Consider the following 27,155-nt stretch of genomic DNA (forward strand, 5'->3'; position numbering starts at 1 on the left):
ATTTATCAAACAATAAAAGGAAAGGCAACGTAATTAGCATTGAAAAACTATACATACAATTGTATAACAAAATAAATTATTGTAACAAATACAATGGTTAAAAACTAATAAAAACAATATAAACATTGCATTCACTATTTAAATAGAAATTGACATCAATAACATCATTAATATCCTTAGAAGAAAATGGTCCTAACTCTAAACAATGAGAGCCCCATATATTTGGGCCATACATATGTGTTTTTAAATTGAGAGCTAACTTACCAAAGAGGTACCCCAGAAGCCTCCAAACAGCAATTCAGCGCCAGTATTCCCCCTCAGCTAGTGACACCAACATGTATGGCCCACCAATACGGGACTCTCACTGTTTAGAGTTAGGACCACCCTATTAGCAAAAGCGCCGTGGAGTGGTGGGTGGCTTCAAGATACATTTGCAAATGTGTGCAACTAAGACTTTTGCATTTTTATCTTTTATTTAGCTTTTCCTGCATTATTCTTTTTTCCATATTATTTATCTGACATTTTTCCTCACTGCAATCAGATTATCATAGTAGAAAAACAAGTTTATAACGTATTAGTGCTACAAACCGTTTACCAGTAATTAAAATATTTATTATGTAATGTTAAACTTTTATTTTGCAGTGATTGTTGCTCAGATGGTTCTGTACCAGCATCAGGACATTGTGTATGCGGATGTTAATAACACCACAGTTATCAGCTGTGTGTCTAATGGACCACTAGAAAATGGAACTATTATCTTCTGGTACCGAAAGAGCAGGAGAACAGGAGAAGCTCCTCTACGTGTTACATCTTGTTTATTTAATAAAATATACACAAATATTCCTGCAAAAATGATAATCACATGGCTAAACTGGAAATATACAATACACAGACTAATGATTCTGGAATGTATTACTGTACTTATCTTTATCGTTGGTCCCTAAAATTTAGCAATGCAACAACTGTAATTGCTACAGGTAAGATATTGGACAACACACTGAAGTTTATGTATTACCTATTCCATAAGAGGTATACCTGATTAGGGAATCCTTCAGTTACATAGCTACAGGCCCCTGGGCCCTGATGCAAATGCTGATCCAGATTAGCTGAGACACAACCGATTGCATAGTGACAGAGACCCCACTGCATAATACCATCCCCACAAAACCACCACAATTTGCAAAAGGAGACACAATGCACAAACTTCTCTCCTTCAACTTTTTTTTTTTTAAAAAAACTTTATTGCACAGATCGCCCATACTTGTGCTGTCTTTTTGTCTCATCCTATACGTGTCTCTATAAACAAAGAGTCACTCTGATTGCAGACACACAGAAGTGCTGTGAGCAGCTCAATGATCAGATAGATTCTTGTAGCATCATCAGGATCTCTGTTCAGAATGGGCCATGGAACCTCCAGTTACATGGAAGTCCCAGGCACAGAGGATATCCCACCGCTGGCACCCTGACAGTGGACTAGGTAGTGAAGAGGGATTCGGTTACAAGTAATGAGCTGTGATGGTGCAGTTGCTGGTAAGCATGCTCAGCACCTACACTACTATACATTGAATAATGGCTGCATTTAGGATTGCTTTCAGAGCCCTGTGTTCGAACCAGCCTTATTACAAAACACCTTCTAGTCAGGTGCAATAACAGTGGAATATGAGTGTGAAGACACAGACACTTTTACAGTTAACTCCCCAGGACATTTTGTGAACATGTATTAAATTGTAACATATCTATGTTTGTATTACATTAACACAAAGTTAAAATAATTTATTTAAAAATGCAAAAGGTACATTGCACAGTTTGTGTAACTGGAATAGAAGGTTTATATCAGCAATTGCATTAAACAGATCAGGTGTGTTGTTTAACATAAATCACTGTGGCAGGCTTTATGAGGAATGTTGGCATTTACCATTCTGCTTGTTTTGTTTTTCAGGCTGCTACTAATGATTTATGATTCTAGTCTATCATGGCAACTAGTCATCTGATGTACTGACCAAAGATGCTGTGGAAGGCTCTTCTGAGCTTTGTCTGCACTGTGATAGTCTCCTTCTAACCCCTTTGCCATGACATGACATGTTGAGACCTCTGTGTCTGTGTGGCAGACTGGCTGTGTTTGGCAGCCAATTTAATTTGCCAACAAGAGAGCTTTTGAAAAAGAGATAATGATTTATAGGAAGACAGTTAAGGAAAATCAGATGCATGCTTAAAAGGTACTTAACCTGCTATTTAAATAAAATAAGCTATGTGGGATTGCTACACAATGCTCAGAAATTGACACTCTATCAGGTTCACAAATAGGAAGTCTATGAGGTTAACTTAAAAGATAACGGTGTAGTGCAAATGTCCCATATATATGAGACATTTGACCTACACCATAATAAATATTTACATCAAAGTAATTTTAACACCATTTTTACATGAGCAATCCCATGTGCATATTAATACTTAGGAAAGTTAACTACATCAAATACGTCAACTAGAAAGTTTTACCTGCAGGGAAATAACAGAACAGAGTATTGTCCCAAATAATCAATGTTTTATAGTGATGTTTCATGTCTATACATAGGTATAAATAATACACTGCTGATTGAATGTATCACTATGATTCTGTAATGTTCAAGAGGAAACTTATGGCCTGTATAAAAATTTCTGGCTATTTTTGATATACTGGGATTTAGACACAACCGTGGATTATGCCCCCCCTTCTCCCCCCTATAGCATATACACTGCCTTTATGACTTCATAAGGTAGGGAACTGAGGGAGAAAGGACTTCAAAACTATTATACCTGGTTAGACTAATGGGATCACTTGATTAGTGAAGTTCTATGCAACTATCTGCTTTCCCAAGCACAGAAATCAATAAATCATGTGAATTTTCTATCTCTACTTTTCATTTTTAAAGAAACTAGCTTGCATAATGTTATATTACTGTGTGCTATTTTGTTATCTTATTTTTCATACATTAAGCATTGGTGCTTTATTTCTATATTAAACATTAAACACTGATTCTTTTAAATTGTATTGTAGTATATAAGTTGTGATGGTATTTTCAGTTCAGGGGAGTAACCTAAGACTAACTCAAAGTGGGATCTTTGAAAATAGATCTTGGTGGTGGCAGTTTTGGATTAATACAGAGTGTGAAGTATAGTTTTCAGGTGTTTGTAATCATTGTTTGACAGACCAGGTAGTGATTAACCCCTTGTCACATACATATCACGCGGGCTCAGTTTAGTGCTGTTTGCGACAAGAATGTTTTCGAAAAAGGATGATATATCAAAGAGGCTGTATGTAGCAATGTTCTCACATGGTCCAGTGCCACGTGTGCCAATGTTGTTAAATCACACCTAATCATATGTACAACAAATTCATCTTTCTTTGGTGTACAACAATATGGATACAGTGCAAAAGTAAGCATTAGGTTATTAAGACTGTATAAACTTAAATAGCATGGCATAGTTTATTCAAAACTGATCCCATCTGATGTTCCCAGACAGTTCCACATCCAGAAGCTCAGTCCATCTTCTGGCTCCTACTCAGCCTCCTCTTCTTCAGACCATTCTCCAGCTGGCTTGTGTGGTACGTGGGGCTCGTCACACAGTCCATGTAACCTGGAACATCTCTGGGACACATCACAAGGGCAGGATGACCTCCATGGAGGAACCAGGTGGGACCTGGACATTCCTGAACCTCATCTCACTTCCCAGAAATACCTGGGGCCATGGGGAACATGTGACCTGTGAAGTCTGGTTTAATTCCTCTCCTGTCCATGTCCACTGGGAAATACCAGAAAGAGGTAACAATGCATCCTGGGAATGGGAAGTATTTTTAAAATGTTTCAGTGTGGTGTAAAAACTTTAATAAAAATAATATAATTTAAACTTTAAGCTCCTTGCATCAGGGAACTCCAATATCCTCTTGTTATTGGGAAAAAATTCCCTTATATGATCTACTTTATATCATTTACTTCCATGTCTGTAACTTGAAATCTTATAGGGCTCTGATGGCGCTATATGATAAGACTATATATATATATATATATATATATATATATATATATATATCTACAGAAGACACAAATAAAACACTGCCATCCAGAGGCAATATTATCACGAACAATGACTTAATACTTACAAAGGATTACTAACTGTTTCCTTTTTACTGACTTCAAGATCCATTACCTTTAAAGGAAATACAATTTTCTTATGACACTTTAAAGTATTAAGGCAACACTAGTGACTTAACATAACTTAATGCAATCATATTAACTACTTAAATAAGTTACTAAAGTAATAATATGATATTTTCTGTCTCTGGAGTGACAATGGAGATATTGGATGATCAGAGATTGGTTTGCAATGTAATATATTTTGATCATTTCATAGGTGAACCCTACCATGAATTTACCTCCAAATGTCAAAGTTTCCTGATACTTGTCCGGACCGGAGTTGTTCTACTGCTGCTGGCTCTGACTGTACATCTAATCTGTACTTACAAGTAAACAGGTAACAAACACATAATTAGTGCACACCGGGCCTAGTTATGGACAGCCAGACATCAGCACACATATGCAGGGCTGTATTTACATATATGAAACCTGCAAACACACAATCTTAATTTAATAGTACTTAATTTATTAGTGTAGCTTCTAGATTAAATGATTGTTTGCATTACTTAACTGATATTTTCATTTGAACTGCGGCAGTAAAGAATATTAACATTTTATTTTTAAATGGTAAATTAGATGTTTGTGTTTTATTGTACTTTATAGAAGACAGTGTAATTTTGGCACTATATAAATCGTTGGTTAGACTTCATCTTGAATATGCAGGTTCTGGGAACCACTCTATTAAAAAGACATTTTGGAACTAGAAAGGGTTCAGAGAAGGGCAACAAAATTGATAAAGGGTATGGAGTCATTAAGTTATGAGGAAAGGTTAGCCAGTTTAGGCATGTTTTCTTTAGAAAGAGGCGTCTAAGAGGAGATATGATTACTATGTACAAATACATTAAGGGTCAATATAGAGAACTTTCATGGGAACTTTTTACCCCAAGGACCATACACAGGACACGCGGTCACCCCCTGAGGTTAGAGGAGAGGAAATTTCACAACCAGCAAAGTAAGGGGTTCTTTACAGTAAGAGCAGTCAAGATATGGAATTCACTGCTAGGGAAGGTTGTGATGGCAGATTCAATAGATATGTTTAAGAAAGGGTTAGACAAAATTTTAGCGGGAAAACTGTATCCAGGGATACGACCGTTAATTAAAATGAAGGATAGTAGTGGACAAAGAGAAAATTAGGACTGAAACATTGGGTCAGGAAGGATTTCTCCCAATTGAAACAGTTTGGAGATTGCTGCATCTGGATCAATTTCAAATATAAGTGCAGGATTGCAGGAGATCCCGAATAAGTTGAACTTGATGGACTGGTGTCTTTTTTTAACCTCATGAACTATGTTACTATGTATGTTTTTGTGCCTCTGTGATCTTTACTTATCCCATATTTGAAATTTTTAAAAATATCCTACAAAAAGTGGTAGTTACATCTTTGTAATCCTGACTCCACTATATGCTAAGCACATCCATATAAATGTGGTACAATTATGACCAGTAGACCTGCAGCTACTCAGAAAGCTATGTATTTTCACTATTGACCCACTTTCCAGAATCAACTGTACATTATGGGCTTCAGTTATAACGATGTCAAAGGTATTTTCTGAATATACAAAGTCTTCAGCAAAGTCGGATTTGTGTGGAAATTGTGCAAAAAATACTGATATTAAATTTTGAATGTAATGTGCTAAAAGTACTAATATAGGCTCATGACATTGTGAAAATATGCCTTAGTAGCCAGATGTCAGAGATACAAACTTACCCCTCAGACACACACAGGACATTTCCGGTTTTAAATGCCAGGACCTGGCTCATGACCCTAATATTAACCCTAACCTAGCCCTAACTCTAACCCTAATTGTATGCCTAACCCTTGGATTAGATTATACTGTGGCGGGTCCTGGCATTGCCGCTTTAAAATCGGAAATGTCTGTGTCGCCTATTGAAGTGACGTCAATTTCAACTGCCGGCATTTTCCGTAGTCGCAATTTATTCAAGCCGTGACAGAAATGTTACCCGTTGTCTGATGGTAAAGTCTGTTTGTCTGACACGTCGCCCTGTTAGTCGTCGGAATTTTGATGTTGCTATAGTTAGTTTCGGCAATATCAGTATCGGAATAGTGACTACCACCGTCAGCAACAAAAGGTTTAAATACCTCTACATTTATGTTTTTATATTTCAGATAATAAAACTCAAGGCTCCAAATGAAAGGATTCTGTGACTGAGGTAAATATATTTATGAGTGCATAAAAACTTGACAAAAATGACAGTAAACAACATATTAAAGTCCAGTTTCCAAGAATATTTGGAAGGATGTTTCTGAATTTGTCTTCTACTTTCTAATACAAAGTGTATGTGTGAGCAGTTTAGTTGCAATTCTCTGCTCAGAGACATATGGTTGGTGTAATGACAACTAATATTCGGAATAGCAATGGTTTTATCACCTTTCCCCCTTGCATAAACATCAATTGTTAATTACAAATGCATAAACACTAGTTAATTAATAATAATCATTGCTGCTTAAAGGTGTTGAGCCACCTCCCAGCATTTAAGACAATCATTGTTTTTTTACAACAAGCAGCCTGGGTGAAACATGAAAACAGTGAGGCTCTTTCAAACATTTCCTACGTGGCTCATTCACTAAGAGTTGGTGCAACTCCATCCAAAACTAAAAATGTATTTTTTATTCCAACATGGTGATAAAATTTAAATTCAAGAAATATGTGATTTGCACTTCCACAATCCTCCAGCTTAAAGGGCTTCTAACATTCTCAAGCAGGAGATCCTCTCTCCTGCTTGAGAAAAGTTTTATCTAACTTTAAGACGTGTTGTCATGACCTCATTCTCATGAGGTCGCAATAGGAAGGTTTTCGTGGGACCTACATAGGGGTTGAATCTTAAGAATACTGGTAGCAAATTGAATATAGTGCAGCCAATCAGGAGAAAGGTTCTCCTGCTTGTACTGTTGGATGCATTACAGAACCCTCTGGATTGGAAGATCAGAGGATAAGTGAGGTTTAATTATTTTATTTATTTCACAAAATCCAACGAGAATGTAGGAGCTCATTATCATCATCATCATTTATTTATATAACACCATTAATTCCGCAGCGCTGTACAGAGAACTCACTCACATCAGTCCCTGCCCCATTGGGCTTACAGTCTAAATTCCCTAACACACACCCACACACACAGACTGAGACAGACAGAGAGGGACTAGGGTCAATTTGTTAGAAGCCAATTAACCTACCAGTATGTTTTTGGAGTGTGGGAGGAAACCGGAGCACCCGGAGGAAACCCACGCATACACGAGGAGAACATACAAACTCCTCACAGATAAGGCCATGGTTGGGAATTGAACTGATGACCCCAGTGCTGTAAGGCAGAAGTGCTCACCACTATGCCAATTATTAATTGAATGTATATTTAACTATAATCTGTTACTGGAAACATTGTATATACTGGCAAAGAAAGAAAGAAAGTAGCCAATTTTCGGACATTCAACAATATTATATAAATATCAGAAATCTCATCTGGCAAAATATATACCTGCCAATTATTCTTACATGATAAAAATAAATAATTGGCATGTTAACCAACCACATTGCTGTATTTACTGGCTGCTGTACTGTATATAAAACCTGATTAACAATTAACGTTAATTTCCAGTGGAATACTGGGCCATGCTGAAAGGAACTGTGAGTTTCCAAATTTGCAGGATAATCCATTCAATACCTAATGAATTTACTTACAGTACCTGCTTAAAAGTGACCAGGTAGAGAAATAGAAGAAAGATGTCAGTGCTGGAATATTGCAAGGACAGCAGCACTGTCAGATGTGAGAGTACCACTGTTCTGCAGTAGAATCAGATCATAAACGTGTAACATGGTCTCATAACAAGAATAAAATCCTTAAATAATACCAAATAATGAGGATGAAATACAATTTAGGATGTTATAAGATATAGAAAGATGACGCAGTTGGCTGGCAAGCAGATTTACTCCACAAGGAAGTTCTGTTGCCAATGATGATCTGATATTAGCTCAGTGCTCTCTCAGAGTGTTCAGTTTAGGTCACTTACCCATAGGAGCGCAGAACACTTCATTAGGGTGTGCACCCAGGGACTCAGAGCGAGGGATACTCTGTGCCGCGGCTTGCTGCCGGAAGGGCGTGTACAGCAACGTCTAGGGTGAGGGTGCCTAATAGTGCCCCCAGTTCATATAACGCCAAACAATAGTGCCTCCAGTTCATATAACACCAAACAATACTGCCCCCAAATCAATCACATTACACCAAACAAGTGCCCCCGGAACATATTATGCCAAACAATACTGCCCCCAGATGATAATATGCCACACAGTAGTGTCCCCAGATAATATTATGCCAAGTAGTGTGCCCCAGATGATAATATGCCACACAGTAGTGTCCCCAGATAATATTATGCCACACAGTAGTGCCCCCAGATAATAATATGCCACACAGTAGTGCCCCCAGATAATATTATACCAAGTAGTGCCCCAGATTATAAAATGTCACACAGTAGTGCCCCAGATGATAATATGCCACACAGTAGTGCCCCAGATGATAATATGCCACACAGTAGTGCCCCCAGATATTATGCCACACAGTAGTGTCCCAATTAAAATTGTGACTTGTGACACACACTACAAACACTAAAAACTGCTCTGTAGTCCTATTTGTGAGTCAACTCACCTCTCACACTGATGTTGTCCGTTCCTCATTGGGTAATAGAAGAGCTGTGAGCAGCCTATCTGAGCTCCAGGATGTTGAGCTATATGCGATCTCTCTCCCTCCTGCTTGTGCTGACCCTGCAGCCCACCCTCAGCGAAAAGCAGCCTGGTGATTTACTTCCAGGACTGCTTCATTTTCGGCCGTGGGGGCGCCCCCTTGTGGTCGGAGTAAAAACAACATGCATAAAAAATAAAAAAAAACGAATGAATGAATGAAAATGAAAATATAAGATAGCCGCCGGGTCCCCTGATGAGCCCGAGCCCGGTACAAGAGTACCCCCCGTACTCCCCTGATGACGGCCCTGACGGAATGTATAGTCACGCTAGTGTTCAATTATATAAAACTTTATTGTTTCACAGTCTTCAGAATAGATCTCTTCTACATCTGTTGTGTATTAAACTTAAATTCACCAATTGACAATCAGACACAGAGACTTCAACTGTGATCAAAACAGATTTTTTTATTTTTATTTTAATGAAATCACAAATAAGCTCAAATTGAAACTATGTGACCGCCAAAATCATAGGCTACAACAGTTTTCCATGTACTGAACCTTGAAACAAGCCTCCTGGAGATGTCAAGCACTAGAGGAAATAGAGAATACAAATACAGATACATTACTATAGTGTGATGTTTGTAACACTGTACTACAAAATGCAACAATAAAAGGTCAATAGGAAGAATGTGTTGAATTCCATTTTACTTACTTCATGTGAGACCAGCAGTAATATAGGAGGAATATCAGCACAAACATCTGTACTGATTTCAAGTAGACACGATGTCTAGTTAGAGGCACTCCAGGACCTGCATCTGAAAGACACAATCATTTAGTCTGGAGACAGCCATTTTATTAATTTAACAGATCAATAAAGATTCTATAGGAAACAGCTTCTATAAACCTCTTCCTCTGGCTTGCATTAAAAAAAAACTGTAACAGAATGCAGTCTAAAATCCATTTTTGTGGGGATTTGCCCTTGTTTCTAATGAACTTTAGCTTCAACAAAATGGCCACCATTTTGGTTCTTGCTGTTGGCTCTAGTGTATATTTCTTACTTATGTTTGGGCTCTAGTGTTTCTGTGATTTTAGGAAAATTGATTTGCAGTAAAAGTATTATACCTGTGCTCCTCTGCAGTTTCCTGACTGCTGAGAGTGTAACAATGAGTGAAAGAGATTAGTATTCGTTTTATAAAATTATATTACTTTTCAAGGTATTGCATATTAATTTAGTAAGATGGTCAACATTGATTTATTTAAAGGAGGTCAATATTAATGTAGGGTTTTAATGTACAGTTTAATGTATGGATCATTCTTTTTATAGTGGTTTTTGTTTTGCGTTTTTCCTGAAACCATTCATTTTAGTACAAAAAAAATCCTCTAGAAATCCTGCGTTTGCCCCTGGAATTAAGCTGCTATTTATAATAGGGGTTGATGTTTAAACTTAAAGCAGCAATCTCATGAAAAAAATCATGTGTATTTTTAACATAAATCACTGTGGCAGGCGATTAGAAGAATGTTGATATTCACAAGTTTACCCCATTTTTAATTTTATTTCAGGGTTCTATTAATGATTTGAGATCTTGGACTACCATGGCAACCACAGTCAGACGGCACATGACGTAGTGAGCAGAGAAACTTTGGAATGCCCATCTGAGCTCTATCTGGACTGTGACATTCCTCCTTCCCCCTCCTCTGCCATCACATGACATGCTGTGACCATGTGCCTGTGTAGGAGACTGACTGTGCCTTGCAGTCATTTTTGTTTGCCCTCCAGAAATTTTGAAAAGGAGATAATGATTTGTACAAGAACAGCTCCTTAAAATAACACATGCATGCTTAAAAGGTGTTGTATTTGCTATGCTACTTAAAAATGGATTTAGCAGTAATCAGGACAGTTACCCGCTAATGTTAAAAATCATGGTTTTACTAGGAATTTTAATGCTTGTAACATTTTTAATAGACTTTTTAGTTTTTTTTGATTGGCCAGTCTTATTATTTTTTAATATACCTATGGTCACATATCTATTGAGCTCCACTAGCGCTAAGAGTTGATCTTTATATACACAGATGCTTTTTACACTTTCCGATCGGAGTGTGTTGTGATCCATTGCATTCAGGTGGACACATATACAGGACTATACTCTTGATATTGTTTTGGACGCTTTTAAATTGGTTATTTCTTTGTGTTACAATTGTTTTTATTATGGTTTATGACATTAATAAATGTTTACTTTTGTATGGTGGTTCGTGACTATGTCACATGATCTATTTCTTTTTATTATTAGCCGGCTGGGTTTTAAGCGCTGCAATTTGTTTTCAGGTATGGGTATAAGATCTATTTTAACAAAGACCCTATACCCACTTCCACTTGTGCCTGTGGTCAGGAGCGACTGCAATGCGGTATTATCTTTTGGACCCTGCCTAATGTCAACTGCTCACACAATGAATGCCAAACGCGATTTCTTAACACCGGTAGTTAAACAACATTAATTTGTGTTATGCTTAGATTAGCATGTTACTCTGTCTGTTTTGTGACCGTCTCATTGACCTGACAATGCGCTTGTTACCTGAATTCATTGGTTTTACTTAACAACTCATTAAGCAAATTCGAAAGTTATTGGTTACAATTGTAGGTAGCCAGTATGTAGGTGGCTGTGACTACTCTGTATATTTAAGCTATAACTGTTTTTACAGAATGCACAGTTACATGCTCTCTTCTATTTTCTAGATAGGATGTAACAATAGCCAAATGGCTGATACAGGGCCCATAGGCACAAAAGGCTGGTGAGATTCTGGCCCCGCTAAGGCTCAGGGCACATAGGTGCTTTGCGCACCCATGAATATTTGTCTTGCGATTTTCGGACTCGTGCGATTGAAGCATAAAGAAGCTTGTGATCCATCGCCCCTTTCTGTGTACTCTGAACTGTCACTGTCTCGGTGCCTTACACTCTATCGTCATTTGTTGTTCCTATGCATTTGGTTAACATATGTTATTGTATGCCGGGTGTATTTGTGTTAATTGTTATACAAGTTAGTCAAGTTATTCTTAAAGGTCGCCAAGTGGAGTGTTTAATCGGGAATAAGAGAGAACAAGAGGCCTTCAACAATTAGTGTATGCAGCTATAATACTATCAAACTTCTCATATTTAGCCAATAAGGTGATTGTATACTAGTATCCTGGATTAGACTCCTAGGCACCTTCTCCACAGGCAGCCAGTGGTCCCCAACCACCAGGGGGAGGACATTCAGGGTTAAGTCTTTTCATTTTCTTGCCCATCAAAATCTGGCTACCACCCCTAATCCGCCCACCACTGGCTCCACCATCATGGGCATATTCAAGGCGGGATAACCTGATTTTGGGAGTACTGAGGTGTGTTCGTGGATTGTTGACTAGAAACTGCTCTTCCGTCACATGTGAATGATAGATTTCAGTATCGGCCAGATGCAAGGACTTCTAAGGTTACGTTTCTCCAAACAAGATGAGAGGCAAAAGCAGTTTACTAATACTGAACCAAATCAGAAATGTTTAATGATTTTTTTTATTACCTTCTTCTGGTACTTCCCACTGGACTCTTATATGAGAGGAATTGAACCAGATTTCACAGGTCACATGCTTCCCATGGTCCATAGTGTCTCTGGGAAATGAGATGAGGTTCAGGAAAGTCGAGGTCCCACCTGGTTCCTTCATAGATATCATCCTGCCCTTGTGAGGTGTCCCGGAGATACTCCAAGCTATATGGACTGTGTGCCGAGCTTCACGTACCATACAAGCCAACTGAACGGGGGAGTTTGTTGTAAGTTGAGTTTGGGGAGGATCTATAAGATGCATCAAACTTCTGTAAGTGGAATGGTCTAAAACATGGGATGGCGAGAAATTAACAATATAGCAACAGCAAACTTATAAAGTACTATATTAAGAACAGCCTGCTATAATATCTTAAGGACTTTACCCAGGTAGAGGAAAGGAACTATAATGGAAAGCCAATCTCCTTAGCTCTTTACAAGACATAACTTAGGGAGACCTTGTAAATATTAAGTAACCCTAAAATAATATTACAGTTTACCTCAAAATGCAGGCAGCCATTTTGTGGCTTTAAACAGTACTCAGTGGTGGTCTGTCCTTGGGGAATGGTAGAATTTTGGGCTTCAACTGTGGCCATGCAGTTCATGGCTGTGGCTGGTGGATGAATGACAGACAGAAGAAGCTCTCCAGCTGTTCTGATTATGTGCAGCCATGTACTGTGCTGAAGATCAGCTACTGGGTATACCGTCATAACCAGTAGACGGCTTCTAGCCTGCCGATTGGTGGATGGAACTGGCCATTCACCACTGAGAGGGTAGGGAGGTTCCCACACACTGATTGGTGAGAGGCCGTAACTATCCACCAATCAGCTTGTTAGATGTGAGCTGGATATGATGGGGTCGCAGAATAGCAAAACTCGTTCTCTAATGTGCCAGGATACAGCATGGGATTGTGTTAAGTGGCAGCTAATTCACCTGGGTCAATAAATACAAAAATCTAAACTCTTACAGAACTTATAATCACCATCAACACCATTTATTTATTTAGCGCCACTAATTCCACAGGGCTGTACAGAGAACTCACTCACATCAGTCCCTGCCCCATTGGAGTTTACAGTATAAATCCCCTAATATACACACACACAGACTAGGGTCAATTTAATAGCAGCCAATTAACCTGTACGTTACAGATTTTTACCAGTACGTTTTTGTAGTGTAGGAGGAAACCGGAGCACCCGGAGGAAACCCACGCAAACACGGGGAGAACATACAAACTTCCCACAGATAAGGCCATGTTCGGGTATCGAACTCATGACCCAGTGCTGTGAGGCAGAAGTGCTAACCACTGAGCCACCGTGCTGCACAGCAATTTTTGAAATCTCTGCAGCCTTGTCAACAAAAAACGATAAGGTACCACAACACATCCAGTATCACAATATGTACAAAATAAATGTAACCTTACTATGGTGCTGAACTTGTATAAAACCACATCTAGTATAAAGGAATACCGCACTTCAATAATGTCCAATATATGAAAATAAATTCTTATTCGAAGGGTAATCACGTTCCCCTTACATACAAGACTTCCACCAATTGTAACAATCGATCAAACTGCAATTGGTGGAAGTATTTTTTCTGTCAACACAAGCAGGAAAGAAATCCAGGGATAAGGGGGTGTGATTAGAGGGATGTGTTTAGGGGTGTGTGCGGTAATCCTTTATATTATATGTGGTTTTATACAAAATCAGCCCCATAGTCAAATTCTGGTTTTTGTGCATACAATTCATGTGGGTCACCACCAGAGATCAGTGGTATGATTCTGTCACCAACCAAGGTTAGAAGCTCTGGATTGTAAAACAACCATAGGTCTGGAGTCTGTATAATAAAGCCACCAAAGACTGGTGGGGTGGGGGGGGGGGGGGCAGTGTTATAAAGTTACAGATCATGGTCTGGGATTTATAGGGTGAAGCCAACATAAGTCTGTGGTCTGTATAGTAATGTCACCATGGTCTGGGATATATACGGCAAAGCCAACATAGGTCTGTGGTTCGTATAGTAAAGCCACCAGATCCAGTATCACACAGTGAACTGGTAGGCTAAATACTAATGAATATTGGGTCAACCGACAACATGGCTTCCTAAACTGTGTGTAGGTGACAGGTTTACTTTTTGACCTCTCGCCTGAATATAAAACATTTCAAATTAGTAACAAACATAAATAATAATAAACAGCAAAACACCAAAGTTAGTAAACACCACACAAATCACCAAAAGTACAAAAAGTTCTATTAATGTATTACAGGGAATAACACACAGCCCTACTTTGCAATATACGGGTATAACAAATCACCTTAGAGCTTGTGTAGAAAAGCACTTAGCCTGTGGCATTATGCCTATATGTTGGCATGGAACTCATTGGTGATTTCTAATATCCTTGGAATATCCAAGTGATTTTAATCTACTATATGTATAATCTCCCATAAACAGTATAAATGGTCAGCTCTGATGTCAATACTTATAATTGGTACGTTTTAATGTTATGTCAGTGCTCATTAGTAAACCTTGTGTATTACAAGTAATAATTAGTAATAATGTACCACCTACTGTAAATTATTACAGATATTAGAAGTCACCTGCAGCCTCATGCTATTATATGGCCATAGTACTGCTCTGTGACATCCAATATTCCTATAATTGATAGCAGGTAGTGCCTACGTCCATATACATTTCTATGCAGAGGTGCATTATCCGCTATATAATTTACCACTTGTAATTCAGCATCTTACCTCCAACAATCACAGTTGTCCCATTGCCAAACAGGTGCACGGAAACGTAGTGAAAAGTACAGTAGAAAACTCCAAAATCATTTGTCTCTAAATTGTTGACCTCCAGTCTAGCCTTGTGCTTCCCAGTTCCACATGTACCTTTATGGGTATCGTTGCCAAGGATACAGGAATTAGCACAAACAGTACTTTCCCCACCTCTCCAAATCTTCTGGTACCAGGAGATCCCAGTCTCAGCATTGAATGGGTCATTGGACACACAGCTGATAACTGCGCTGACTTTAATATCATCAAACATAACATTCTGAGGGCGATAGAGGAACAGCTGAGCTGTAATCACTGCAAAACAAAAAGTTCAGTATACAAATGAAGATTTATATTGTATTCATTACATTAAAATATATCACAGCCTGACTTGTTTTACCCAGGATTCATGTGTGTTCTGCTCCTATTTTCCACTCACATTTTTCCTTTAAATACAGTTTATTAACCTTTTATTCTATAGCACCGATACATGCCTTACATTCAGATATCTTTATTCAGGCACAATAATCCCTTCCCCAGTGCGGAAATACAATCTAAATACTCAGCAATGGGCGTGAGCTCTGAAAGGATTCCTAAGCCGTCGTGTTCCTGATGTTTAGGGGTAACCACTTGGGTTGCGTGCATAGCCTCTGCTAAAGATGGTCCTGAGCAGAGATGCTCAAGCTCGGTTTTCAGAAAACTGAGCCCACCCGAACTTAGCAGATCCGAGCAGAGCCGGATTTAGACCTCATGGGGCCCTAGGGAAGATTTTGGTTTGGGACCCCCCCCCTCCATACACACAGTGGCCCCTCACACACACATAATACACACACAGTGGCCCCTCACACACACAGTGTCCCCTCACAAACACAATACACACACATAGTGTCCCCTCACACACACATATTACACACACAGTGACCCCTCACACACACATAATTCACACACAGTGGCCACTCACACACACACATAATACACACATACAGTGGCCCCTCACACACACATAATACACACACACACACACAGTGGCCCCTCACACACACATAATACACACACACACAGTGGCCCCTCACAAACACATAATACACACACATAGTGGCCCCTCACAAACACATAATACACACACATAGTGGCCCCTCACACACACATATTACACACACAGTGGCCCCTCACACACACATAATACACACACAGTGGCCACTCACACACACACATAATACACACATACAGTGGCCCCTCACACACACATAATACACACACACACAGTGGCCACACGCAGGGGAGGGCTGGCAGACTTTAGCCCGGGGGCAAGCACATAGCACTGGCCCATAAGTAGCAGCCCATCATTAAAGGGTGGTTTTTGGTACAATATATATTTATCTATATAAAAAGAGACTATTTTAGTGTTGCTTAATCCATATTTATATTTTTATGCCCAGGCCCAGAGCTGGATTAAGGATCTGGGGGGCCTGGGCACTTTAGACAGGTTAACCCCCTATGATGTAACATGGTTATCATTTTAGACACATACACAGGCAATACTGTGTGCACTACTGTTAGGTGCACACAGTTCTGCCTTCACGAGCAGTACATGGTGAAGCGGGACATAACTTCCAACTCTCCTAAGTGAAACCGTCACCCAAATTCGGGACTGACCCACCAGATTCAGGACAGTTGGCAGACTGTCCTGCTCTCTCCTACCTGTTCTTGTCATGGTCACCACTTGTGGCTGCTGGTTACTTTACCTCATTTGCTGGGTGTCTGGATCCTGGAATATTGGAAGCCCTATTTTGAAATAAATGGGTACATAAAATTTAGAAAGCTCCAACTAGTCCCAGTGTTAAATCAATAGCACCCACATTTTATAATTAGGCCTCCCTCCAGCCACAACATTAAAATAATATTCACATTTGTTAAATAGATCTCTTTCCCTCCGACCAACCCTGACATTAGATAGCACACACATTTAATATATAAACCTATTTCCCTCCCTCCAAACAAACCCAGCAATAATTTAAATAGCAATTACTTTTAACAAATATTACCATTTCCCACAACAATCACAGGCATTAAAAATACATAATCACATTTAATAAATAGACCTCATTTTCAACAACCAGCCCACATTGAATATATAGCTCCCAAACCACCCCAGCATTAAATTAAAGGTCTAATTACCCCAATATAAATTCATAGGCCCCACTATTAAATTAAATTTCCCCACCATCACCCCACAAATAAAATAGCACCCAATAATTAGTTCCCACCTGCACTCCACAATTAAATTAATAGCCTATGTCCACATTGTATTAAGAACCTCCCCACACACACTAACTACCTTAATTTACTGCCTCCCCACACACTACATTAATTTACTGCTGCCCCCTCCCCCCCACACACACACTACATTCATTTAGTAGCCCCTCACTCACACACACAATATATTGGCCCCTCACTCACTCAATATTTTGGCCCCTCACTAACACACACAATATACTGGCCCCTCACTCACACAATATACTGGCCCCTCACTCACAAAATATATTGGCCCCATACTTATATATATATATATATATATACACACACAATATGATGGCTGACACACACACAATATGCGGACACTGACACACACAATATGCAGAAACTGACACACACAATATGCAGACACTGACACACACAATATGCAGACACTGACACACACAATATACTGACATTGACACACACAATATGCAGACACTGACACACACACAATATGCTGACACTGACACACACAATATGCTGACACTGACACACACAATATGCAGACACTGACACACACAATATTACCACCCCTCCCTACTTACCTGTTTGCATCCAGGAGCTGAGCACTCTCCCCTCTCTTCAGACATGGGACGGCAACTGTCATGTGGTGCACGTCCCATGTGACACAGAGAAGGGAGGGAAGAGACCATCCACCACACTAGCACCCGACCCCACCACCCCCGACTCGGCCACAATTTTTTATATTTTTTTATATTTTCTGTTTTCCCCCCCTTCTGGCCCCCCTGAGAGCCGCTAGGCCCTAGGCAGGTGCCTAGGTTGCCTAGCGGTAAATCCAGCCCTGGATCAGAGTATCGAGCCGAGGCGGCTCGGTACTTTCACACTCCCTCGGATCTGAAAATGAGGCAAAACATCATAGTTGCATCGTTGGATCTCAGGAGTTTTGGATTCCATAAGTACCTCCCTCCCCAGGAGTTCCAGCCCCATTGCTCACACAGAAACAGGGGTAGCAGTGTTCTTGTCACTCTCCAGTCTCCAGTGACATTGCTCAGTGCCATTGCTCACACAGAAACAGGAGGGGTAGCAGTGTTCTTGTCACTCTCCAGTCTCCAGTGACATTGCTCAGTGACATTGCTCACACAGAAACAGGGGTAGCAGTGTTCTTGTCACTCTCCAGTCTCCAGTGACATTGCTCATATAGAAACAGGAGGGGTAGCAGTGTTCTTGTCACTTGACAAAAATTGACTGGAAATGACTGGGAATTATTGTTATTGAGGTTAATAATAATGTAGGAACAAAAAAAAGAGCCAAATTATGTGATTTTAGCATTTTTTAAGCAACTTAAAAATATAAAATAAAAATAAATACATTTCCAAAAACAAAAGCAAAACACATGAGGGCAGTTTTGCCAAAACCAAAACACGAACTTAATACAGATCCAAAACCAAAACATGGGGGTTATTGAGCATCTCTATTCCTGAGTGGGCAGCCCCAGAATGCAGTGACCTGGGTGGCTCAGTGCACGCGGCTTCGGCTAAAGCAGGTGCTGCACACACAGCCTGGGAGTGTGTGAACATGTCGGCCAATAGAAAGCTATTGGTCCATGCATTCACTCTCCCCCCATCCAAACATTGGCTCTGATGAGGCCATGGATGGGGCTAGAGCCCCTAAATCCTCACCTAGTCACTACTGCTAGGCCCTCAGGGGATGACCAAACTACTTTGTACCCCACCCCAGGGGCAAACGCAGGATTTGTAGAGGGGAATTTCCACACCACGCCACCAGTGGGTGTGACCAGCATGCATGGGGGCGTGGCTATAATTTTAGACAGTCCTTGGCTGCTCTCCAACTCTTTCTATCCCCGTAATATACATGGGCAATGCTGCGTGCACTACTGTTAGGTGCATGCAGCTCTCCCTTTTCAAGCAGAGCTGTGTGAAGGAGCAGGGTCCAGTCACTTCAATTATACAGTGCCCCAGGCTTGGAGGGGGGTTTCCAGACACTAGGAAACCCCCCTAGGTTTGCCTATGCACCCCAACTCCCTCTCTTGGCAATCGTGACAACAGGAACATAGACATACACACATCAGGACCTATTAACCCATGAATCAGTATATCTATCAGAGAAAACTAGAGATCCAGGATAGAATACAAGCAAGTACGCGCAGAACATTCAACTGCATGTGGAGAGCATTGTGGTAGGAAGCAAAGCAAAGCCCCAGCAATGCTAACCATGGTGCCACTGTTTTTTTTTTTATAAATGATCAAGGTATACTTCAGTACTGTACATAACAGGATAAACAATTATATGTCACTGCTCTCAAAGGTTTATGATTTAAACCATACTTGCCAACTTTTTGGAGTTGGCATCCGGGAGCCTCCACGGGGAAGGTGGGCGTGTGGGAGCGCGGCTCAGAAATCACATCATTTTGGAACCCCCCTCCCCCCGTGATGTAATGACGCGAATGCGTCATTTTACAGTGGGGGGGGGGGCAAATGCTGCAATTCTTGGCTCTAATTCTGCCCACTTCACTAGGAAGTGGGCAGATGCGGGAGACTGCCATACACTCCCGGGAGTCCGTGAGACTCACCCAAAATGCGGGAGTCTCCCGGAATGTCAAGTATGATTTAAACTGGATTACATAAAATGTTTTTACATAGGTAACGCTGTAGTCACCAAAGCAACAAATCAAATTCATACGAGTTCATTGAAATTAAAACAAAATCTTAATCCAAAAATAACTCTTCTTACAACATTATTATACTGGAAAATCATTATTATTGTTCCTACATTCCAAACCGAAGTTAAATTAAATTCATAGTCCTATATCTCAATACCACTCCCCACTCTTATGGTTTAATTTTGAGACTAGATCATAGTAATATACTGTATTCATTAGCAACAGCCTCACCCACGTTCTTTGAAACACACAAATTGGATTCAGGATTGTGACATCAGACTGTATAGAGCTGCACTATACTATACAGGTGTGATCTCGCATCATTTTCCAGCACTGCAGTGTGGTCTCTTCCATCCGTGCTTCTTTAAGTGCTACTTGAATAGACCTCAGCACCGCAGAGTGCATTCTAAAAGCTGTAAGGGGATTAAAGATCTCAAGCTTTCCACCACAATCACCACTGGGTTCAAGGTATTCATTAAAGTATCCAGCAATAGAATATACTTACCAACTTTTCCTTGTTGGCGTCAGGGAGATCCCGGTGGAGGTGGACAGGTGGGGGCGGGGCTTGACAAATCACATTATTTTGGCCCCGCCCCCTAAACGATTGTCACAATTTTGGCCAATTACAGCAGGGGGCGGGGCTAAGATGACGCAATATTTGCGTCATTAAGCCACTTATCTATTTTATGCCACCTCCATAGGCATCAATACGTGGACATAGGACACAATTTCTGAACTGTGTCATCGTGCCACAAATGGCGAAGCCAACCATGTCTTGTACTGGCTCAGCATCAAGGAGAATGTCAGACTCTTCAGGGAGTGAGGGAGATCACCCCTATTTTCCCTGACATTCAGGGAGAGTTGGCAAGTATGGAATAGAAGTCCAGAGATCGTGGGGAGATAGCAGGACCCCTGACCTGCTGTTAGCCACAGCATTGTCAACTAATCAGCAGGTGGTCATTTCTGCTCACACACTGACACATGTACCCGGTGATCTATCACATACTTCCCCACTCTTTCGGAATGGCCAGGAAACTCCCAAATTCCAGGTTGATTTCCCAGTCATCCGGGAGAGCAGACCATTCTCCCGCATTCTGCCCCACCCCCGAGGGTGGGGCAGGAGCAATGTAGGAGCGATATTTAGTTAATGTAATATACAGACACTAGGGTTAGTTTTGTCAGCTGCCAATTAACACACAGAAAAGGCCTTTGGTCGTCAAATTAAACTCATTTCCGCAGTGCTGTGAGATAGCAATGTTGATCACTGTGCCATTTTATAAAAATGCAACGATGGGCCATATTGGGCTGTATTACTGTTATTGCAGTGACTGTTACAGGTGGAATACAATGGGTGCTGGGACCATAGAGAGAATCAACAAATGGAGGGTTGAGGGCAGCTAACAACAAGTGTCATGGGGCAGAAAATGTTAAACTGGGCATCTGTACATCAGTGGGACCTTCCCAAGCTGCCTGCAGCTTCTGCATCATAAAACAAACTGCTTCATATACCTGACATTAAGAACGTCAACAGGAACTACAAAAAGTTTTTAAACTTTTTTATTTCTTGATCTCTCGCTCCCCTGTTTAACTGCTATTGTACTATACATAATGCATGTGGCCCTCAAGCCTTCACCAGCAGCCCTCAGCTCCTTCCTGCTGTCCTGTCCGGTTTGTTATAGCTTGTAACACTTGTTTAAAACAGCTGCAGATTTTTTTTTATTGCAAATAGGTGTCTCTTTCTTTCATTAAATGTATTGTTTTAATGTATTACTGAGATTAAGGGCCCTTTTGAAGCTTAGACAGGGGGCCCCATGCGGCCCCTGAATTGTATCAGGTTGCCCATAATCTTTATATATGTTTCTGTGAATGTCGATGTAAGCCATTCTGCACAATGGGGCTTATATAATAAAAATGATTCAATGTGCATCATTGTGACGTTATTCATAGCAGCCAATTAGATTCTGTCAATTTTTTTTAGTGCAGATTAAAAAAAAACATCTGATTGGTTGATGTGATGTGTATCATATTCATGCACGTAACGCTGTTCAATTGCCCCAATAAACTTTCTTTACCTGCATCTTTGAACTTCTAAGCAAGCTAGTTAAAATAAAGGGAGCACTTCTCCCAGCCACCAATGTAACAGCTCCCCCTGGTGGCCAAACATCATGAAAATCATAGAAACCATCACTTGGTTTTACCAATAAAACAAATCTCAGGAATGGGATTTTGCACATTGTAGTCTGCTAAGAGTCTACGAAACATATAATGGTATTAAAACAAGTAATGTTTCAACATATTGTCCCTCTAATCCAATATATTTTTCGGGGAAGTATAGTCCCCACGATATTTGACCAGTGATGGCCAAGCTGACGCATTTCGTGGTCCATGGGCTTGGGCCCTGTAACCTTCAAAAGGGGCCGCCCATTACCCTTCATCTCAGCAATAAATTAAACTGATACATTTAATCATCATCATCACCATTTATTTATATAGCGCCACTAATTCCGCAGCGCTGTACAGAGAACTCACTCACATCAGTCCCTGCCCCATTGGAGCTTACAGTCTAAATTCCCTAACACACACACAGACAGACTAGGGTCAATTTTGTTAGCAGCCAAATAACCTACCAGTATGTTTTTTGATTGTGGAAGGAAACAGGAGCACCCGGAGGAAGCCCACGCAAACACAGGGAGAACATACAAACTCACAGATAAGGCCATGGTTGGAAATTGAACTCATGACCCCAGTGCTGTAAGGCAGAAATGCTAACCACTGAGCCACCGTGCTGCCCCTTTAATCAATGAAAGATATATTTGGTAATAACTTAAATGTAATGACAGATCATATTCCATAGACAAAAAACCTTACAGTTTAACATGTCCAATTAAGGTTCCTTATACACAATCTACAATGTAAGAAAATGTTTGAAACTCTTCAACTCAAACTCCAAAAAGCAATAAAATTGTGACGATTAAGGCAGAAACTTTAATGGACGTGTTCCTTGGGCAATACAGACATGGTATTATGCCATCACATCCTGCGGTTAGCTGCAGATTCATCACTATCATGGAGTGAGATTGCTGTCACTCACAAAATGGTGGAGCTGCTAATTCACAGATTTGTGTGTTCACTGGAATACACAGATGATAGTCCCCACAGCCATCCCTCTTAGTCCTGATTTATGGATGGTAATTTATATAAGTGTGTATGCAAGTTTGGGGCTACATACTAGAGCCTGATTTCTGAATATACCAAGATTTGTCTGAACAGAACCTCATATTGAGGACTTAGTATTTACTAGTGCCTAAATGAAGTTTGAGCATCAGTACTCTTATTAACTGAGGGTTTGGTAAACCAGCTGGTTACTTCTGCAATAAGACCTTATCCAATTGAGGACCTTTCATTATTATCAGAGCTGGACTAATTTTGGTTCCTTAATTTTCTCTGAGCAATTATAACATCTGTGTCTCTCTGTATATGCTGATTTGAGCACTCGCTGCACATTTAAAATACTTTGTATTGTTGACAATCCATTTGCATGAAGTTTTTACTTTATTAATAAATACATTCGATATCCTTTATTATTATATTAAAATAAACTATGTATGTGTATATAAATGTATATACCCCCTGCAGCTTTGTTCTCTGTGCGTTCAGTTTACACTACTGAGCAGTTTAGCGGGAAAAATTTTATTAGTTAAGTCTTGTTGGCTTTATGTATCCTTGAATTGTTGTTAAAAGTCAGCTTAGGCCTTGTAAGGGAATGTAATGGCAAACTTTGCTCACTGATAACCAAACTAAGCAGAGGCTTCTCTACCATTTAAATGTATTTCAAATATATTATTTTGTAGCTTTTTATGAAGTTATTCTATTGTCCCTTCTATGGCACAGAGACCCGAAACTACGATAAAGGTAAACTAAGAAAATGTATTACTACTGTATGTGTGTATTCCAGTGAACACACAAATCTGTGAATTAGCAGCTCCACCATTTTGTGAGTGACAGCAATCTCACTCCATGCAGAATCTGCAGCTAACCGCAGGATGTGATGGCATAATATCAAGTCTGTATTGCTCAAGGAACACGTCCATTGAGGTTTCTTCCTTAATCGTCGTAATTCCATTGCTTTTTGCAGTTTGAGTGTCCCCAAAACACTAACCAGCCCCCCTGTGGCTAGAAAATGTGGGTAATTTCTTCAGCTCAGAGATGAAAATCCCTTAGCCAGAGACTCAGCCATGTTTGTGCTCTCAAGTGAAGCCAGTCTGAGTACACCCAGCATAAACCTCTAACTGACATGTGCAACATTATGAAATCCCCTATCTGTAAAATGGGGCATATTTTACCAAATTGTAAAAAAACTATAACTTTCTCAAAATTTTAAACCCTCAAAGACACTCCTCTGCCCTAATAGCTTTCTTATAAAACAAACCCCAGGGGGTAAATGTATCAATCTGCGGGTTCTTCAACACCCGCGTGTTCAGCCTCTTCCGCGATTAAATTTCAAGCGGCGCTGCATTGTAAAGGGAAGTTAACCCTTTACAATGCAGCGCCGCTTGAAATTTAATCGTGGAAGAGGCTAAACACGCGGGTGTTGAAGAACCCGCAGATTGATACATTTACCCCCAGGTCTTTAGACCTCCTGTACACTGAGTTACGCTCTCCGCCAAAAAAAAACAAAAAACTGTGTCTTTTGCAAAACAGGAAGTGGGGAAAAAAAACGGCGAGATTTTGAACTTTAGATTATTCCTAAGTTCTCATTTTTTATTCTTTTTTTCTGAAATTTGGCATGCGGCACCTGTGGACAGTTCTCCGTGCACATGCCAAATTTCAGCTTAATAGCTTTAATAATTTTTAAAATGTAGACCCTCAAACACCATGCCCCCCCTCTCACAGATTTCCAATGGCAGAATGTCGTTTTTTAGATGTAACCCATACTTGCCAACTCTCGGAAACAAGTTTCCGGGAGAGGGGGCGTGGGCCAAAATGACGCGATTGGCCTCGTCCCGCCCCCTCCTGCCCTCCAAAATGGCATCAATCACCGAGAATCGCGTCATTTGACGCGATTCTCTGTGAAATCCAGGATGCGGGAGAAATGCCAACGAGCCCGGGAGACTGAACCGAATTTCGGGAGTCTCCCGGACATTCCGGGAGAGTTGGCAAGTATGATGTAACCTTGATATAAGGGCACAACTGTGCCCTTATAATAACTATTGTACATAGTGATGGGGGTCACTTGGCCACATAATCATCACTTACGTGCTTTCAGGAGTAATTTGTACATTATTCTGGCTTCATGTAGTAATGCAACGAGCTGGAGAGTGTCAGATACTTGCGGTAACTGATCTCCAACTGACGTAACCCATCGCTCTCATGCAGGTCAGGCAGGAATCCGACCAGTGAGATTAAAGTAGACCCTCAAACAAGAGGCAACTCTCCCATGCGCTGTGTAACCTTAATCATAAAGCCGCACTGCTATTTACAACATTGTCTCTAATACATTTACAATGATGTTGCAATGTTTCTCATTAATATATGGTCCTGCTGGTGTAAATGTTGCTATTGCTGTTCATGTGAGTCTATGTCTAGAGGCCACAGAGAATAGGAGAATAAAACACTACATATAACTAAAACTACAGTGTGTCTAATTAAAGCATTGCAGTGTTCAATTTCCTATTGGAGGGGGTTAAGAAACCAGCCCCCCTAAAAACAAACAAACAAAAAAATACAAATATAAAAAGTGACAGATTAAAACTACAATTGACCAACGTAGTCCACAAGTTATGGACTTTAAATGCACATATTTATTTTGTGCCTAGTCTCTTACTTAAACATTCATATTAAGGAACTTAGGCAAGAATTTGAGTTTTTTGGACAAAACTATGTTGCAGTGCAAGGGGTGCAAATTAGTTTATTATTTTGCACATAAGTTAAATACTGGCTGTTTTTTCATGTAGCACACAAATACCTGATAGCTTATTTGTATACTGAATTTCAAAGTTGATATTTGTGCGCTACATGAAAAAAACACACAGTATTTAACTTATGTGCAGAATAATAAACTAATTTACACACCCCTTGCATTGTAACATGGCTTTGTCCAGAAAACTTAAGTAAGAAAACGTACTCAATGTCTTGCCTAAGTTTCTTAATGAATCAGGCCCTAAGTTTTAGACCAGTGTTTGCTAACCTGTGACACTCCAGGTGTTGTGAAACTACAAGTCCCAGCATACCCTTCCAGCAATAAGCTGCTATATATTGGCAAAGCATGCTGGGACTTGTAGTTTCACAACACCTGGAGTGTCACAGGTTAGCCAACACTGTCTTAGACCATTGTGAGTGAGATGTACATCAAAAACTCTAGCTGCAAATGTCAGGCAATGCCTATATTGTCCACTAGAGGTCAATGGTACTGAGTTCTGATTTATTATGAATTAAATTACACCATGGATGTTACACTGCAACATATCTCTCTTATACTGTGCAGTATCTAAGTTTTATAATGCTACAGTAGCTTAGGAGTTGTAGCTCCTCTGCTTCCTAACTGCAGAGGAGCGCACCGGAGTGAGCATTAGTTTGTTTTTGCAACCTATATTTGCATGCTCTCTTCCCAGCAGTAGAACTAGGGGACTTGGTTCTTTTTATAAAAGACATAGTGGAGAGTGCACAATACAAAATGTACTTGATTTGAAACATGAGCTTATGTCAGTGGTGGGATTCAAATAAATTAACAACCGGTTCTCTGCCCTAATGACTGTTTTAAGTTACTCCAAAAACACATACTTACCAACTTTATGATGTTCAATTCCGGGAGCCTGCGGAGGAGGTGGGCGTGACGGGGGCAGAGCTCCAATATGCGCTTCATTTTGGACCCGCCCCCATGACGTAATGACGCAGACACATCATTTGACTGCAGGGGCGGAGCCAAATGCTGTGATTCACCGGGAATACGATAATAATAATAATAATAATAATCTCATCTGGACTTACAAACAATCAGGTAACAAACATATTAATTGGTT

At 40.2% G+C, this 27,155-nt stretch overlaps 1 protein-coding gene across 1 annotated transcript; it reads right to left on the reverse strand.

Annotated features, from left to right (window-relative positions):
- Positions 1 to 9,368: 9,368 nt before the first annotated feature.
- LOC142112093 (immunoglobulin alpha-2 heavy chain-like) lies at positions 9,369 to 25,517 on the reverse strand. The gene is made up of 5 exons (XM_075193939.1): positions 25,393 to 25,517; positions 15,177 to 15,512; positions 12,415 to 12,720; positions 9,578 to 9,680; positions 9,369 to 9,454 (listed from the first exon to the last, which is right to left on the reverse strand). Exons 1-5 carry the CDS (start codon positions 25,415 to 25,417, stop codon positions 9,448 to 9,450), a joined length of 777 nt encoding a protein of 258 aa, XP_075050040.1. The 5' UTR covers positions 25,418 to 25,517; the 3' UTR covers positions 9,369 to 9,447.
- Positions 25,518 to 27,155: the final 1,638 nt, after the last annotated feature.

Source organism: Mixophyes fleayi (assembly GCF_038048845.1).
Source record: "Mixophyes fleayi isolate aMixFle1 chromosome 12 unlocalized genomic scaffold, aMixFle1.hap1 SUPER_12_unloc_2, whole genome shotgun sequence".
Classification (NCBI taxonomy): domain Eukaryota; kingdom Metazoa; phylum Chordata; class Amphibia; order Anura; family Limnodynastidae; genus Mixophyes; species Mixophyes fleayi.

What these genes read in the sequence shown, in the direction of transcription:
- LOC142112093 (XM_075193939.1), bottom strand. Translation starts at nt 25,417, where the DNA reads ATGTACAAATTACTCCTGAAAGCAC. An exon ending in CAAATTACTCCTGAAAGCAC is followed by an intron (nt 15,513 to 25,392) that starts GTAAGTGATGAT and finishes TTTGTTTTGCAG; the next exon opens with TGATTACAGCTCAGCTGTTC. An exon ending in GTGGGAAGTACCAGAAGAAG is followed by an intron (nt 9,681 to 12,414) that starts GTAATAAAAAAA and finishes TGTGTCTTTCAG; the next exon opens with ATGCAGGTCCTGGAGTGCCT.